At 43.7% G+C, this 19381-nt stretch overlaps 1 protein-coding gene across 1 annotated transcript in view; it reads left to right on the top strand.

Moving 5' to 3' along the window:
- COL22A1 (collagen type XXII alpha 1 chain) overlaps nucleotides 1-19381 on the top strand; it is a 900581-nt gene that overhangs the window by 829238 nt on the left and 51962 nt on the right. The window contains exons 55-58 of the mRNA XM_069220797.1: nucleotides 2131-2184; nucleotides 5953-6006; nucleotides 7964-8017; nucleotides 13668-13739. Coding sequence (XP_069076898.1) covers nucleotides 2131-2184; nucleotides 5953-6006; nucleotides 7964-8017; nucleotides 13668-13739 — 234 coding nt within the window. The remainder of the gene's footprint in view (nucleotides 1-2130; nucleotides 2185-5952; nucleotides 6007-7963; nucleotides 8018-13667; nucleotides 13740-19381) is intronic.

The following is a 19381-nucleotide window of genomic DNA, read 5'->3' as shown; positions in this document are numbered from 1 at the left end:
GTCACCGAGCATCTCTCCGGGACCGCGCTGGCAGGAATTACAGTTCTCAGCGTTCATTTTTTTTCTTCCAAGAAGCAAGGCATCTAAAAACAAGAACAAGGAACTGAACCGTGAAACAAATGTCTGAGTGCAGGACCGAAATCCTGAACACAAAATAAGAGACTTTCATTTCGAAGCAGTCAACTTTGAAACACTCTTCCCTGAAGACATGTCCCTTTGCAGCAAAAACTGCTCTTGACAGGCAGATGTTGCATGAATATTTAAGTGTTTCCAAACCAGTACTGGTGCATTGCTTCAGGGGGCTACGATTAAAGCGAAATGTGTATTGGTAGTTGGATTGAAGCAAATTGAGGAAATAATTACCATATGACTAACACCAACCATCATTATAACCACGTGGGCTATTGAAATCTGCTATTAAACTGTAACGGAATAATTGTGAAATGTACAACTACAAGGTCCACAATCCAATAGAGAACAGAAATTGAAGGGCGGCTATTAGTATTAATGACAGAATTACACTTGAAAAATATTGGATTTCGTCCCCAAAGTCTAGTTCTGGATTCTGATTTGAAATGTATTGTAGGTGTTTTCCTACTTTCATCTTTATGAAGCTCAGGCATAGTTTCTGCGGGATAGCCTCTGATCCCCAAAGGCTTCTGGCATTGGGTTGATGGATTAAAAATGCTTGTCTTTAAAAAAAACATTATAATCACATTTTGCCTCGAAAGAAATTGCAAATGGTGTGTGTGTAGTGGAATTAGTCTTGAAAACTTTTCTACCGTCGAGGGAAATCCAGTGGACCAGCTCTACTCGGTGTCCTCTCCATTCCTCTGAATTTTTGGCCAATTAAAAATTGTTTGGGAAAAAACCGAAATGCTTATCATTAAAGCTATTGATGTCCAACAGTGTTAGCCGATGCTGTTTTGTGTGTGTTTTTTTTTTCAAGAAGTCGAACTTCCCTTATTGTGTCTGATGGATGCATGTGGGCCGATTAATAAAAAAAGCTTTAAGCTAATTACAGAGATGGACATTGATTCTGATTTTATTTTTATTAATTTTTTGCTATTTTCAAGCCATTTCCGGAAGAATGCCTAGAAAGCTATGTAAGTTGATGCTTTCCAGAAATACTCTCGGAAAAGTCCAGTGACTGTTGTACGAGCTGGTATTACCTACTGGGGAACTGCACTCGAATTTCTATCTTGCTTTGGAGGAATCAGGCGTCTCTGTGCAATTATCCATTTTTTTCTTGGAGGGAAAATCCACTTCCTATACATCCCACGAACATCTGAGGTGTTTCATTCCCCTTCGCACACTGGAAAATGTTTTTCCAGCCATTGGCAGGATCAAACGTGTGATCATTTGTAGGGTTAAAAGAAAGCTTGATAATGTACACATCATCAAATTTTCGTAGGCGTTCACAAAATTCTAAGGCACGACATCCATGAACAGACCATTCCCTACCTCTCCCGTAACAGGTTCTCCCATGTGACATTACTCCATTGTAAGGTAATATTATGTTGGAATAGTAAATGGGCATTGAAGTGCAAGGCATCCTCAGTGAATGCCTACGACTTGTAAATCCAGCCATTTGCGCTTGTAATGTAGATTTACAAGCGTAAGTGGCTTTGTGAATTAGGCCCATATAATTCAATAATGGGGATCTCATATTCCCCAAATGGTGCAAATCATGTGCAAATGGTAAGATGCAATTCCTGCTAGGATTCTGCAAACACACACCATTAAATTAAAAGCACTAAGGCTTTGACCAGAGATAACAGCTGCTCTGGGGATGAAATAAAATGAAGTTCAGAGCAGCAAGAATATCGATTATGAGTGTGGGGAGGAAAGAAGCTATGATCTGGTGTAGCGGATCGTAAGTATATTGCCCAAGAGGTAAGAGAATCCCACTGCAATTTATTGCGGGTGATTTAATTTCTTTTGATTGCAAAACCTGCGCTTGTCTGCCCAGTCGCCTCAGTCGTGACCGGTGTGCACAGACGCGAATCTGATGAAATGATGCTTCAGCCGCTCGCGCCGTCGTTATGGTCCAAGACATTTCTAGGTCAGCTTGTGCATTCGGCGGTTCTGCCTATTACTGAACTGCATTTCTTCTCTTCTGCTTTGAAGGGTGAAGTGGGCTTGACGGGGCCTCCTGGTCGCGAAGGATCGCCAGGGAAAGACGTAAGTATACTTTGCGGAGCCGAAATAGCTCCTATATCATAATTGCATTGGTGTACACTGGCTGACTGATGTGTTAGAAAACAGACACGATGAAACCAATCACAGTAATCAGAGGGCCTGAGACGTGGCGTACATAATTAAGGGGGTGGCCTAAATACATAAACTAAGGTTCTGTGATTTCCATAATTTGCCACCTGACCGGTATTTTGGTGCCTCTCCGAGCTTTATAACCCAGCAACTGTCTTACATCTAAAACAAGCCAAGACTATTGACTTTGTCAGTGGGTGTTAGCTTTTAAGATGAATGAGTAAAAACAATGATGACGATGAAGTAATTAACAATGAAAGTAAAGATGTTTTAAATCAGAAATTGTGGTCCTGTGGCGTTTATGGTGGTCTGCATTGTGTCTCGAACTCCCCCATTAGGCTCACTCTTTGAGATATGTCCACCTTTGCCCCGCCACATCTCCTCGATCTATATTATCCACATTCCTCTTAGCTCCCTGTTTTCTCACTCTCCTGAATGCAATTGCTCACGTGCCCTTCCATCACCACCCCCCAAACTGACCTACTCGCTGTAAGCACTGCATTTTCTTTTACTTTCACCTTGTCTCTAATTCCTTCACACTTATTTGCATATCATCACAATTCAGCTAAAATACATGGCCATTGCTTTGTGTACCCTGCAGAGAGGCCAGGGATTGGATGACCATATATTCTTAACATCTTTCTGGCCCACTCACAGATACTGGGAGAAACTTGTACTGCCCTCAGTCTCAACACCATAGCTCACTGCCTGTTGTAAACACCTGGAGATGACTCCACTCAAAGTATCCTCTACTGTATACAATAGAAATATGCCGCACGAAAACAAAATAGAAATCCATCGTCCTGGAAATAGCAAACACTCTTAGGGTATATAAGATGTTGAGCACACACAAATCCACGAAGGAAATTTGCTTGTTCGTAAAATGCAGATTGATTCATGCATCTTGCCCCACGAAGATTTGCATTTGTGAGGTGTGACACGTGACCAGGAGATTCCAGTGCATCCTTAATGTACCCCGTGATGTACCAGAATATGCACTCGTCGCTCCTTTAGTTCCCCTAGTGCAGTCCTGGTGTAGCACAGAACAAGCACCATTGGAAATAGGTAGTGCTTAATTCGTAAAGGAATAAGGGCCAGTGCCCAGAGTTTGGCTCAGAAGGGCGGGTGCCAAATACCAAGGCTGGTAGTCTTGACTCCACCTCATGCCTCATTAATATACCACCAGACACTCCCTGCAGCCCTGTGTTCACCTTTTGTCACGTGTCTCCATCTTTTTCTTCCCCATACCTTTTGTGTTTTTCTCTCTCATGCTCCGGATCGACGTCAATTTAGGAAGTATGAGTGCAGGTAGGCCCAAACTAAAACCACCGGCTCAAATTAAGCACTGGAAACCAACAGAAGTGTTCCTTATCTGCATTGCAAGCATGCACTTCACTGGCCATGTGATTTATGAACAGTGGAGTACCGACTTAAATTCCTACGTCTAGACTGTGGTTGGAAACGTAAACCTAAACATAGATATCAACGAACCATTTATGACCTCTGTTCAGTCAGATTCCATTAGTTGACCTTGGTATGAGTGTGGGAGCCTGCTTGACATCAGCAGGCCCGTCTTCATGGCCAAATGGCTTATGTGAGCCCATGCATATACGAGCTTTGTTATCCATTGAGGGCTGCGCAAGAAATGCAAGCACAACACCAACAGATTGGCCGCGGGGTCCATTTCTATATCAGGATTTGTGGCACAATGCAGGTGCACCTTTTAGCCCCTTGTAAATAGGGAATGTGGGCCACAGCAGTGTCTGTTCCACTGAACACTTCTAACAACCTTTTTAAGATGACCGTGGGAGCATTGCTTGAAAAGAGGGGGATCCAATGGGTTCCCGGCTCCAGCTGCTATTACTGAACTGGATCTGGGATGTGAGCGTCCTCAGTGATATGTGCTCTGCCTCAGTGCAATTTTCCGACATTCATCGGGGCACATCCAGCCGCACCAGCACTGTATGTACCTTGTCTTCAGGGTAGCAATCTTCCAGGGTTGTATGATGGAACCACGCATGCAGCAACCACGCATGCCTGAACAATGCGGTCAGAACAATGACCACGTTGTTTCCACGCATGCCTTTGCCACACATGCCTTTACAATGATTTTTCATTGTAAAGGCATGCCTAGTAAAGGTATGTGTGGAAACGGCATGCGTGGTTGTCGCATGCCACCCCCCCACCCTAAAAACAAAAGTACACCGACCCCCACCGTTAAAAACGACCCCAATACTCCCCACCCACCCTGAGCCCTAAAACCGACCCCACCCCCAAAAATAAAACAACCCAACCCCAAAGAACTAAATTACCCCGACTCCCCACCCGCCCCTAAAAACAGAAGTACCCTGACCCCCACCTTTAAAAAACTACCCCGTTGCCCCCACCCACTCTGAGACCTAAAACCGACCCCACCCCTCAAAAATAAAACTACCCAACCCCTAAAAACAAAATTACCCCGCCCCTAAAAACCCAACCCTGCCTGTCCTGAATACAACATTACCCCAAATCCCCACAACATCCCCCCACCCCACCCCCCACCTGCCCTAAATACAAAATTACCCCGACCACCACCCCTAAAAACCCGCTCCCAGCCCTAAATGCAAAATCAACCCTACCCCCACCCCTAAAAACCCGACCCCCCACCTGCCCTGAATTCAAACTTACCCCAACCCCTCCGCCCCCACCTCTAAAAACCCGACCCGCACCTGCTCTCAATGCAAATAACCCCAACCCTCACCCGCCCCTAAAAACCCAACCCCCACCTGTCCTAAATACAAAATTACCCCGACCCCCACCCCTAAAAACTCACCCCACCCTAAATACAAAATTACCCTGACCCCCCTCCCCTAATAACCTGCCCCCCACTCACCCTAAAAACATAATTTCCCCAACCACCCTAAATACAAAATTACCCTGATCCTCACCCCACTCCTAAAAACTTGACCCCTCCACCCGCCCTAAATACAAAATTACCCTGACCCACTGCCCCTAAAAACCCGACCCCCCTAGATACAAAATTACCCCTACCCCCACCCCACCCCATAAAAACAAAATAACCCTGGTCCCCCACCCCTTAAAGAAAAAAAAATAACTTAACCACCCCAACCCCTTCACCCCTTGCCCCCTCCCCTAAAAACTACCCCCAACCCTGCCCCAGCCCCACTTACCTGACCTTGTCCTCTCCCGATGGATCTTCCTTTTTCTCTGCCTTAACCACGCATGTGCGTTTTTCAGCATGTGTGGTTAAGGCAGAGAAAAAGGCCTACGTTGTTCAGGCAAGCGTTGTTCTGGATGCGTTATTCCGGATCTTTCCCATCTTCCAGTGCTGAGGTATGCCTCTTCTTTTCATTGCATCTGGATGCTACACAAATGTCTCACTTAAAGGGCCATCTGCACTCCTTTGGTTCAAGTCTCATCCTGGCTGAGAGCTAGGTGAGCACAACATTTAATTTAACACTGCATACAAAACCTGTTACACTGTCTAATTTCCCACTGCAGAATTTTGATTTGTGTCATTCATTTCTTCAAATTCTGAATGTGCTAATCAGGAGTTTGGAGAATTCAAATCATAAATCGAGGTATGGTAGTATTTGTCTCTGACTATTACAAAACTGTGAATATGGTTGAAAATCTTCCACCCTTAGGACTTCATGACTAATTATTTTTGTGAATTTCTAGGGGGACCAGGGTCCTCCTGGACCACAAGGCCCTCGGGGTATTCGAGGACAGACGGTGAGTTTCTTACATTCATTTATTGGGTGGGGTGGCTAAGAGTAACCTAGTCCAGTGCTTAGAAGTAATTTAGTGATACCTATAGTGCAATCTAAACCATAAAACCTGACTAGGTAAAAGCTGATTGCTTTACATTGGACCGACCGGAACAGGTAAGGTTGCCTGATTGCTGGCTTCATTACACACTGTAGGATGAAATAATCGAATTAATTGCAATCTGTGATGTATTGTGCTTTGGTAGTTTTAAATAAGGTTTTATTGATTAAACAACGTAAATATAATGCATAAATGAATATGCTAGTCACTTTGTATCCATCCTACAATATGTTGAACATCCCTCAATTTAGAATAAATTTGTTAATTGTTTGTTAGATGACAAGAACAGATATCACAGTGAATAAAAATCTAAATCATCTGATCATGTTTATGATCTCCACGCAGTGAAGAGATGGTAGATCCAGTCTTTTACTTCATAACTTTAGCCTCACTTGACAAACATGCAGTAATCATCTTCCCCTAATGTATGTGTCTCGCAGCGGAAGTTTGTCTGGGGATACAAGAGTAATTTCAAAATGGTCCTTCAGTAATGTGGATACTCTTTTAATCTGTCATCCTTTCTAAAGAGCTCCCCATGTATTTCTTCTACCGCCGACCAGTCTCTCCAATCCTTCAGCCATTTTTCCTCACATGAAACCTCTGTGCTCATTAAATTATTAGCCTTTTATTTGCTAATGTATGCACCAGCATTATCACATCCTTTCTAATTCTGCACCTAGCTGCCATTGGAGAAGTTTGCACCAGGCAAGCCCATGAGGTATTTTTCTGTTTAAGCAGGGAATATGTGTCCAACTGGTCAAGTACTAACTTTATTAGAATATTGGTATACTGAGATCCCATTTGAGGACAGTGGTGAAGCTTAGGGCTGAAAATGATTGGAATAAGCTTTTGGCTCCCAAATCCCCATGTTTGTCTTTTTGTATCTCTATTTGTAGTTTTCAGCATTCTCCCCTATGTAGTGGAATGTTGTAATAGCAGTATAGCCCTTCTGCCTCAAGCTATGCTGGTTGTTAAAGGCCCTCAGGCAAAATATAGGGTCTTCCCTGCAGATCTAGCTTCTATCTCAGGCTCACTGCTTTTAGGCCTTTTGCAAATATTATAGCCCTAGGCAGCAGGCTTTAACGTTAGTCAGAGGCCTACTCCCTTATTACAGGCTCGGATCCCTAGGGAGGAGGACCTTTAGGAACTGTTGTAGCCCTCAACAGCAGTCTGTAAAGCTATAATATTCCACAACCATGTGGCGCTCCTTAAGTATATGAAAGAATACTGACTTATCCCTCCCACCTGTGAGATAAATGTTACTCTTTCCAGGGTTCATCTCATGTACTATTATAGGGTCATGTACTCTCTGTGTGTTGCTCAGTTGGAGGTGTGTGTTCTAAAGGGTACCATACCTTCCTGGATTTTCTTCCTGAAGATTGAGAGGTAATCCTTTCCTGCTTTTTCACTGAACTAGTTTACAAATTAGCTTCTATTTCACTTTGTGCTACTTAGTGTTCCTTAAGTAGCAATATATTGATTAGGAATTGGAATTTGCTGGCATTAGGAATGAAGACTATCTTAAAAGACAAGTTACAGAGCGGTATGTGTCCTAGTGCATAAGATGCAGACTCTAAAGTATAATGATCTGGTTTTAATGCCACCTACAACTTTTGAGCTTAATCTTCCAGTGCCTAAAATTGTGATTGTGTGTGAAATGTTATACAGTATTAAATAGGTGAAATGTTATGTTGTGAAAATCAAAATAATAACACATCTGAAACTGATGTACGAGATATCTCTCAATACCCAACCAGCTAGCTCGGTGCTACAACACATTCATTAAATGCAATATAATATGCTATAAATGCAGCAGAAGGGAATTAGAAAATATATTCAGATGTGCTGCCTATTTTTCCAGGGCAAAAATGGACCTACAGGTGCTCCGGGAAATGCGGGTACTCCTGGTATACAGGTATGTACACTCCATCAGTATTTGTAAATATGCACATTGATGTCACATGTAGGCTTTGATTCTAAGTGGTGAGGGAATGCATAGGGTAGTAAAGCGCCCAGTAAAAAGTGGTGCCCCTGGTGTGGTGTTTACTCTGTTCCTCCTGTTCTGCATTCCACACCTCAGAAAGAGCATAGCGTGAAGGTTCAGTATTTACCCCTCTCAAATCTGTATGCTTTTGCTTTTTACTGGGAGTTTCCCCACGTTTGGCGAGCAAAATCTGTCAGGGTTAAACATCAGGGGTGATAAGTATTTCATGCATTGGACCAGAATGTAACCCTTTCCTCAAAATCAGGACCATAGTTGGAAAACATTCAGATGTATGGATTAATTATGTGATGTATGAAAAAGGTGATAATTTGGCTTCATATTTTGACTACTGAATTGTGCATTTCTGAAAAAAAGAAACAGCATTCTTTATAGTGAGTGATTGTGTATAGAATGCACACCTCACAAATGTAGTTGTGTTAGTAACAGTGGATGGAGTAGACAACGTATCCTTTTGCTGAAAAGACTGGTTTTCAGAATCACCCTGTTGACAGCAACAAAGTTTCTTCAGATATTTCCGCCTGCGCACAGTTTCCTATGCTACACCCAAGTCAAGGAGAGCATTTTAGCATGCCGTAACAGTAGGAGTACAAACTTATATATACACAAACCAGATTGAACAGAACATTGCCTTTTCTTCTGCGAACCATTTTTTAATTAACATTGGAAAATGGTGCTGGATGAAGTGGTGAATTGCTCTAATCTTTTTCTCCCTTGCTGGAAGTATTTACTTTCCCTCCTAAATTTCCATTTGAAATTATTTCTATTGGAGTTCTATGGGGAAAAGGTACTCTCTCATAAAAGAAAACCTTAGGTCGATTTAAAGCACTAGGAACCACACTATCAAATACTTCAGTAATTGTAAAAAAGATACAACGGGTGCTACCATTTATATTCATCAACAGTTATGTGCAGTTGTCCACCACTGTGTTCATAGCAAATTCCATACCATTGGAAGATTACACACTGGACAAAATACATTAATCAATAGAATTACTGTGATGTCGTTTTAGTAATAACCTGAAGGACTGCTGCAAAGTCTAAAGAGGAGTAGAAATGATTGGTTAAGGAAAAATCCTAGGTTTAGGAATCTAGAGCTAAGTACGGTAAGTGTCACAATATTTTGGGAAACTCACAGAGTAATGACTTTATGTTTGACAATTTGTGATGGATGTGTCACGTTCATCAAAGGACTCTGAAAGGGTTTACTGTGAGGATAGTATGGTGAAATTCCTGAGATGAAAATGGAAGACAAGAGAATGTGATAAGGAAAAGGCTTTAGAGAGATAAACCTATGAGTATGGAGTAAAACTGCATTGAATGTTTAGCATTTTGTGTTTTTGTACATGAGAATATATTATTGTCAATATACAATACATTTTTGAAAGTAAGTGAGCAATGATTTAAGTATTCTAGAGTTCTTTGGCCAGAAAATATGACGAAAAGATAGGGGTCTGTTCAGTTGTTTATTGTTCTGCTTTGAGAAGTGAGTTTTAGTTAGAGTATATAAGGTACAAAGTTAAGGGTATCCTTTGCGGACATGCATATAGTCCTTTAAAATAAATAAATAAATAATAATAATAATATTTGTTGAAAATACACACATTCATGTTGTCTTTGAGAAAATATAATCAAGTAGCATTGAGATTTAGCACGGAAAGGGACTGCCACCTCCCTCCACCCAGGACTGGGATCATCATTTTAAATTGTGAAGGGGTCATCTCGTTGCAGTTTGTGTGACCATAGTCATATTGATATAGTTCAGGGTGGTGTTGGTCATGGGTCTAGTGTGATTCCCCTGTAATCTTACCATTTCCCCCAGATCTTACTGTGTTTTTGCAGTCTACCTCTTCTATAGTAGATCGGCCTTTTGAGGGACATAGAGTGGTCCATGACATTGGCCCATTTAGATGTTGACGGAGCTGAGGTGTGTGTCCAGTATTGATAACGTCCCATTTGACTGTTACAAGTCTCAGCCATTATAGCGCCCTATGATATCTGTTGCCCGTGATGCCCTCTGAGATGTGAAGCAGGATCAGCTTTGGGTCGTTAGGGATAGGCCATCCAAGCACTATCCCAAGTGTAGTCAGAATATGTGTACAGTAGTTTTGTAGTGCAGGACATTGCCAAAAGGTGTGCTGTATGTTGCACCTCATCCGTATCACATCTAAGGCTGCGATCTGTCGGGATCAGCCCCATTTTGTGGAGCTTGACTTGTGCGGAATGAATTCTGTGTAGTATTTTGAATTGTATAAGTTGGAATTGTTAGGTGATTAAAGTTTCGTGCGGGGCGTCTAGCACCTCATACCAATTGTCATCATCTAGGAGCCCCAGGTCTGCATCCTAGGCCTCTCGCATGCAAGTCATGCAGTCATCTGCGTTATGGATCAACATGCAGTAAATGTCTGAAAGTGTGTGCTCTTTTATGTTGGTCAGCTATAGTTTAGACTCTGTATGGGAGAAGTCGGGGATACCTCTGTCAGGTGATAGGTATTGCCATAGGGCATGGCTTAGTTGCAGGTAACAGAAAAATTGTGATCGGTGAAGATAATATTCTACCTGAAGGTCTGCAAAAGACTTCATGATTCCATCTTTCACAACGTCCTTGATTGCTGATAACCCTAGGGAGTTCCAGGTGGAGAACCCTGTTAGGGCCACCACATGGGGCAGTCTGGTCCCCTGCCACAGTGGGGTCTCCATGATAAGCCTGGAAGGACTCATGTCCTTGTGCGTTTGCCTCCATAGTGGGTGCACCGTGACAGTGGCCAATAGCAGCTGATCTGGTAGAGCCCCACCATAGAGCACATGAGGTAAGTTAGCGCAGCCCATAGCACATTCCTCTGATGTATAGGCTGAGTTGGTAAAGACCTCGAACCACCAGTCGTTTAAGACGAGGAGGTGTGCAGCTCTGTAATAAGAGAACATTTAGGTGATGCAATACCCCCCATCACCACTGGGTGGAAGCATTTATCTAATGACACCCATGGGGTCCCTCTGTTCCAGAGTATTTTGCGTAAAGCAGCACTGACAGTGTCCAACTGGGAATCGGGAAGTTTTGGAGTTGGTATAGTAGTTGGAGAAGGGCTACCATTTTTAAAATGGCCAAGGGACAGTGGTAGGGGTTGACCAGAACTTGGCATTAGTTCCTAGTATTTGAAGTGCACGGTGTAGGTTGCAGTTATAGTCGTGATTAAGACTCCAACGTATTTGAAGCCGTCTGAGAGCACCAGCAATTCTGGAGCCCAGGATACAGAATGTTGGCAATCATCTATTGGGTATATGACTAATTTAACCCTATTCATATGGAGTCCTGAATAGGTTCTGAATATGTTGAGAATTTGGGGGGAAGGCAGCCCTGTTGACTCAGGATCATCCATAAACAGTAGGCCGTCATTGGCATATAATAAAATCTTATGTGTGACATCTGCAGACCAGTGCAGTCTGCGGTAGAATGCATCCACTCTTATCTATGATGCTATGAGCTCTATGGGCAGCGCGAACAGGAGCGGGGACAGCAGGCATCCCTGACAAGTTTCTCGCTCAACCCCAAACCACCCTGAGACCGTCCCTCCAACACGCACTCGTGCCAGTAGGCCGATGTATAGAAGTCAGATAAATTTTATAAAGCAGGGTTGAGTCCGCATTGACGAAGCACCGTGACCAGGTACTCCCATCCCACCGCGTCGAACGTCTTCAGGAACTCCACCAGTAAGAGCGCCTGATGACCTGGGAGGTGTCTGCTCAACTCCAGAGCATTGTATACCCTGCAGATGTTATGTCTTAGTGCCCGATAGGCCATGAAGCCCGTCTAGTCCAGGTGGCATATGTGAAGAATCACTGTCGCCAATCTATCCGCCAGTATTTAGTCCTATTTTGACTGTACTGGGGCCTGACACAAGTCCTCTGGACTCTAACTCTCAGCACCAGCTCAGCGGTGCAACATAAAATGATGGGGTTGTCTCACAAAATGTGGTAGGGTCCCCCCAAATCTCCATATCTCAAAGATATTAATTAACATTGGCCTGAATGGGGCCCCTTGAAGGGATTTAGGGCTTCTGAAGTAGCACCCCACTTCGTCCTGCAGGCGGCTGATGGGGCTTATGTACACCCATGCACCTTCTGCCTGGTGAGTGTTTATAGTGCACTTCCTTTGGTTGTGAGACCCTCAGATCTCATCTAAGCTGCTCATCCCCAGCAAAGAGAATATATCCCAAAACAAACAACTCAAGGTGGCTTCTATCTGGTGTTACACTAGAAAATATAATGTACTGTAAATGTAATTTACCTTGTATATTTTGGTTCTCCTCTCTCTGTTAATATATCTGGTAGTGACCCAATGATTAGTGCCCTGCTTCCTTGATTCATGGATCTAAGACTCCTTACCATTGTTGCATTTTAATCCTATACCCTCTTAATACATTTCAGATACAGATATAAAAGTTCACATTCCACCATATTGAGGTATGCATGAAACGATGTGGGGAGTGCATTGCTGCTACCAAGCTACCCCAAACTGTATCTAGGATTCCAAAGAGCATACAATGGTTCACTTAAAAGCAAGAAGCTGGGAGGAGGCTGAGGAACAAGATAAACTAATTAGGTCATTTGCTGCTTAGGGTTCCATGCAATCAGAGTCACATTTGTTCTCAAAATAGATGTCTCTAAAAATACAATCATACAAAAGTAATATTGGTACTAAATGCTGGAGGGTGGCACTAAAAGTTGAGCAGTAACAGAAAATCCTCTGATTCCCGAAAGAAGTACTAAGGGCCACATTACGAGGGTGGCCGTCCTCGCATTGACAGTTGGACTGCTGTACTCCGGACGGTCGGACCGCCCAATTACAACCCTGGCATGCGGGCCCGCAAGGAGACCGCCATCCCCGCCGGGAACATGGTCCCCGATGGCATGACGGCAGTCAGAGTTGTACTCAGCCAGGGCGGTGGTGAACTCAGTTCTGTCTGGCCGATTAAAACTCCCCTCACTGGCAGCCTTTCCATGGCAGTATCACCAACATGGAAAGGCTGGAGGTGAGAGTGTGCTGAGGCTGCAGGAGGCTGCAGGAGGCCCTGGCCCAGCACCCTCGGAATGCACACTGCCTGCTTTGCAGTGCGCATTCCAATGGTGCTGGTTGGCCCCCTCTGTGCTATGAGATAGCACTCATGGCCTTTAAGGAAGCCAAATGCTATCTTGTAGCATTGTTCCTGCCAGTCTGACTGGCGGGAACACTCTATTGCAATGTTCCAGCCGGTCACCCCAGAGGGAACATTGTAATAGGGCGGGGGGACGCTAACGCCATGGCATTGGTAGCCTCCCCACGGCTTTGCTGGTCTCTTGGTTGGACCACCGAGCTTGAAATGAGGCCCTAAATCTGGAATACCCATTGGTGGATTATTCTTTGGGTTAAGTACTCTCCTCAGAAATCAGAAACTTGTTTATTATCACTAAACTCTAAAACAATGTTTAGTTGTGCATAACATGTGATAGAAAGCTACTAAAATAGTATGATTTGTGGGGACGAAAGTATTGAACAAAATATAATTTTGCCATTCCCTATTTCCAGGGCCCGAAAGGGAGTAAAGGAGAAAATGGCAGCCCCGGACTTCCTGGATTTCAGGGACCGAGAGGTCCAGCTGTAAGTAAAGACCAACATACTTAAATCATGATGAATATCTGGTTACATTACATATCTGCAGGATGATGCCATTTGTATGGACCAGAGGCAGCCATAAAGAACAATGCTAAATGCAATCCCACTTTGAGTTTGCCAAGTGAAAGGAAATGTGAAAAACTTAAATTGAATTGATGCAATATGTAGAGGTCCTTACACTGCAGGAAAACCATGCAGTCTCCTGCCAGTTTGTAGAAAATGTACTTTACAAATCTGATTAGCTAAGTTATGTCATGTTATTACCAATTTTAAGGTTTCATTATCCAGATATACACAAAGATTAGGTAACTATTGTACGCAAATTGGTTTATTGGTGCTCTGGCAAGTTAAACCTGGTATTGCAATGTTTGAACAGTTACTAAAAATATTAAAGTAAGCATAATATATATAGGGCCTCATTATGACCCTGGCGGTAGAGAACCGCCAGGGCCAACGGGGGCGGGAGCACCGCCGACAGGCCGGCGGTGCTCCCTTGGGCATTCTGACCGCGGCGCTTTGGCCGCGGTCAGAACGGGAAAACCGCCGGTCTCCCGCCGGTTTTCCACTGCCCCTAAGAATCCTCCAAGGCGGCGCAGCTCGCTGAGCCGCCGAGGGGATTCTGACAATCCTTACCGCCATCCTGTTCCTGGCGGCTCGCCCGCCAGGAACAGGATGGCGGTAAGGATTGTCGTGGGGCCCCTGGGGGCCCCTGCAGTGCCCATGCCAATGGCATGGGCATTGCAGGGGCCCCCGTAAGAGGGCCCCGCTAGTATTTCACTGTCTGCATAGCAGACAGTGAAATACGCGACGGGTGCAGTAGCACCCGTCGCACCTTCCCACTCCGCCGGCTCGATTACGAGCCGGCATCCTCGTGGGAAGGGAGTTTTTCCCTGGGCTGGCGGGCGGTCTTTTGGAGACCGCCCGCCAGCCCAGGGAAAAACTCATAATACCCTCCGCGGTCTTCTGACCGCGGAGCGGTATTATGGAGGGCGGCATCCTGGCGGGCGGCCTCCGCCGCCCGCCAGGGTCATAATGAGGCCCATAGTGTGCAGTGGTTCCATAACCATGGGAGTGAAATGAGCAAATTCTAAAGTCCTTTTTTGAAAGTTAGAAACCTACTTCTAACTTTTCGAGATTGCACAGCAATCATAAGGAATAGTTACCATAGCCTATGCAAGTTGTAGAGTTCCAAGTGTGACCCAACAACAAGTATGTGTGGTGGAAATGACCACTAGCTTATTATGCATATTCTATGTTCCTTTATTTTCATCAGATTTGGAAAACTTAGTCCATTTTTTCTGCAAGTACATTTCTATGTGCTATTCAGGTACAAAGCATTTGGAATGTTGGAAAGCTACACCTTTATGCCTGTCCAGAACCTTGCCAAATTCTAATCCTTTTCATGCACATATTTCCCCCTCTTGTACATTCTATCTCTGGGCATGTCTTACAGTTGTTATTCAAGATTTGTGAATTACGTGCACAGATGGGATTTTTTTGTGCACACAAATCAAGCTTAGGTGGATAAAAATGTAGCATATGAAGCCCAAAGATTTTGACTTAAGAAAACTAAGCTCATATGCCAAAACGTATCCCACATTACGTAAACCGCAACTTGCTGAAAAGACAGTATTGCATAGTGTGCATCTGTGAGGTATGAAGAGGTGTGAAGATATTAGTGGCAACCCTAAGTTCTAAAGTGGCTTTAAAATTGTGCAAGAAGGTGGAAGTAAAATGTGGCCCATATTTATGGGCCTTGTTGCTCAGGACAGCACAGCAAATCAGCTTGGTGCGCTGCCCTCTGTCACCGGGAAAGGGTAGGATTGTGCTGTATTTATCAAATATAGAGCATTCCTGTCCTTTCTCCCTGTGCTGGTGTCCTTTTGGCAGCCTAATGCCAGTGCAGATACCCTTGCACCATGGTGCATGGCTTAGTGAGGGGTGTTGCATGCAGGATTGATTTGTGCAGTAAGCGACACCTCCCTGCACAAAAACAATCCTGAGAGGCTTTTTCTTCTTTCTCTTTGTGCTGCAGAATGCTGCACTCACAGAAAGGGGAAAACACAAGGAGAAAAAACAATTTTTCTTTGTTACGCCTTCCCTTGGTGAGGCGTATCTTTGTCGTGCATTTCCAGGTCCTGTAAATCTGGGAATACATCAACATCCATGGATGTTGCATGGGAACACCCACACAACACCCATGGAAACACCTCACTGGCAATGTATGCTGCGTTACATTACTTGAGATCTACGAAGCCATGCAGAGCCATGCAAGTTGGTATTTCGTGGCTTCCTAAATCTCACTTACGGTTTGCATCACTCTTGCACCACGTTGCCTGGTTAAAGAGGGATGCAAGCCAGCCATTTATATGCCCCTGAGTGTTTAACTACAAAAGCACAGTAGACTTGGAAGCACCATCCATACTAGAATGAAAACAACAGAACAAAAATTATGGGCAAGTCAGAAGAGTGATAGAGGCCACATTTGTTAGTAAAAAACAAGCATAATGAGTCTGTTTTCTTCTGCTGCACTCCTGCGTAGCAGAGTGGGCCTAAAAATGTATAAAATTAAAAACTGAGGGGGAACCAAAGTGGGTCCAAAAGGGCAATTTACACATTTTTGTCACTTCCCTGCCACAGGCACTTGGCCCACCCACACAAGTGAGTTATAATTTTTATTCAGGAGACCGAGGGGAATGCTGGGTGGCAGAAAATTTGAGCCACATGGTGATCGCACACAGAAATGTGAGGAAAATGTGATTTGTTAGCAACATTTTAGGTTTGCAGGGGATTCTGGGTAAGAAAACATTAGAGGATCTATGCCAGCCACACCTCCCTGGACTCCCATGGGTGTCTAGTTTTCAGAAATATCTTGTTTTAGTAGGTTTCCCTAGCTGTCCGCGAAGCCCTGGACCAAAACACAAGTTACTCTCTTGCAAAACCAGGTTGTTTGGTCATAGATAATTTTTATGTCTCCACAATAACATTTCAGTCATTTCCTGTTGTGGGCACTAGGCCTAACCATACAAGTGAGGCAACATTTTTATCAGGCAACCTGGGAGAATGCCAGATGGAAAGACGTTTGTGGTGCCCTGCAGATTCCAGAACTTAACATTACAGAAATATGAGGAAAATGTGTTTTTTAGACAAATTATGAGGTTTGCAAGGGATTCTGGGTAACAGAGCCTGGTGAAAGCCACACAAATCACTCCTGTCTGAATTCCCCTTGGTGTCTAACTTTTAAAAATGTACAAGTTTGCTAGGTTTCCCGAGGTGCCGGCTGAGCTAGGGCTCAAACCACAGCCAGGCACATTGAATGTGATGTGCCCACATTGGGTTTTGAGTCATTTCCTGCTGTGGACACTAGGTCTACCCACACAAGTGAGGAACCATTTTTGTCAGGTAACCTGGGGGGAATGCCAGGTGGAAGGGAGTTTGTGACTCCCTGCAGATTCCAGAAATTTCCATCACAGAAGTGTGAGAAAATTGTGTTTTTTTAAACAAATTTCAAAGTTTGCAAAGGATTCTGGGTAACAGAACATGGTGGGAGCCACACAAGTCACCCCATCCTGGATTCCCTGGATGTCTAGTTTAAAAAAATGTACAGGATTGATAGGTTTCCTGAGGTGCCAGATGAGCCAAGGTCCAAAATCCACAGCTAGGCAAATGGCAAAATAAAGGGTCAGTTTTCAGTGGAAAAATGTAATGTGCCCACATTGTGTTTTGGGCCGTTTTCTGTTGTGGGCACTAGGCCTACCCACACGAGTGAGGTACCATTTGTATTGGGAGACTTAGGGGAATGCTGGAAAGAAGGATGTTTGTAGCTCCCCTCAGATTCCAGAGCTTTCCATCAAAGAAATGTGAGGAAACTGTGTTTTTTTAAAGACAAATTTGAGGTTTGTAAGGGATTCTGGGCAACAGAACCTGGTGAGAGCCACACAAGTCACTCCAGTCTGGATTCCCTTGTGTGTCTAATTTTTAAAAATGTACAGGGTTACTAGGTTTCCCGAGGTGCTGGATGAGCTAGGGCCCAAATTCCACAACTAGGCACATTGCAAAAAAAGGGTCAGTTTTCAGTGGAAAAATGTGATGTGCCCATATTGCGTTTTGGGTCATTTCCTGTCGCAGGCACTAGGTCTATCCACACGAGTGAGGACCATTTTTATCAGGAGACTCAGGGGAATTCTAAGTGGAAGGAGGTTTGTGGCACCCCTCAGTTTCCAGAACTTTCCATAACAGAAATGTGAGGAAAATATGTTTTTAGACAGATTTTGAGGTTTGTCAGGTATTCTGGGTAACAGAACCTTGTGAGAGCCACACACATCACCCTATCCTGGATTCTCCTGGGTGTCTAGTTTTCAAAACTGTACAGGTTTGCTAGGTTTTCCTAGGTTCCAGATGAGCTAGGGGCCAAAATCCATAGCTAGGCACATTGCAAATGAAGGGTCACTTTTCAGTCGAAAAATATGATGTGTCGATGGTGCGTTTTGGGACGTTTCCTGTTGCGGGCAATAGGCCTACCCACACAAGTGAGGTACCAGACTTAGAAGAACACAGAAAAGTGGAACAAGTGTTATTGCCATTTGTCTTTCACTGAATTTGTGCCTTCCAAATGTAAGAAAGTTTGTTGAAAATTAGTCATTTTGAGAAGTACCCTTTAATTCACATGCTAGTATGGGTACATACAAATTCAGAGATGTACAAATAACTTCTGCTTCTCAACTCTATATCTTGTGCCCTTTTCAGAAATACATAGGTTTCTTGCTACCTATTTTTCACTATTTATACTTTACCAAATTAATTCCTATATACCCGGTGAAAAACCATTGAAAGGTGCCGCTCAGTTATTAATTCTGGGTACCACAGCTTCTTGGTGAACCTACAAGCCATATATAACCCCGCAACCAGAAGGGTCCAGGGTATATTGCTTTTGAAAATCTGCCATTGTTAGAAGAAGTTACAGAGGAAAACATAGACACTAAAGGCTGTTTTTTCAACTCAATTTCAATATTTTTGCATTTCAACTGTTAGTTTCTACAGGAAACCCTTAAAGGATCTACACAAATGACCCCTTGCTGAATTCAGAAATGAATAGCATTCTGGAATCCATCATTGGTTTTATATCCATTTCTGCCACTAACTGGAAGGAGGTTGATAGCACACAAATAGGAATAATGGGCTATTTCTCAGTAAAATGCCAAAACTGTGTTGAAAATTTTGGTCTTCTCATTCAAGTCTGCCTTTTCCTGAAAGCTGGGAAGATGGTGATTTTCGTTCCGCAAACCCTTTGTTGATGCTATGTACAAGAAAAACCCAAATGCGTTCTTTTGCCGCACTTTTTCCCATTTTTCCCATTTTTCCCCAAAATCCCAAACTTTAACTGTATTTTGGCTAATTTCTCAGTATCCTTCAGGGGAATCCACAAACCCTGGGTACCTTTAAAATCCCCAGGATGTTGGAAAAAAGGGCACAAATTTGGCATCAATACTTTTTGTGGACAAAAAGGTATTTAGTCCTAAGCATGAACTACCCTAAATAGCCAAAAAGTGTTAGCACCCAGGGGGAAAAAGGCCTAGCAGTGAAGGGGTTAAATCGGAAAAGTGCTGTGTGACATATCATCTTGATTG

Source organism: Pleurodeles waltl, chromosome 2_2, assembly GCF_031143425.1.
Source record: "Pleurodeles waltl isolate 20211129_DDA chromosome 2_2, aPleWal1.hap1.20221129, whole genome shotgun sequence".
Taxonomy (NCBI): Eukaryota; Metazoa; Chordata; class Amphibia; order Caudata; family Salamandridae; genus Pleurodeles; species Pleurodeles waltl.
Note: the sequence above shows the minus strand (reverse complement) of the source record. Positions and strands in the feature narration are given on the sequence as shown.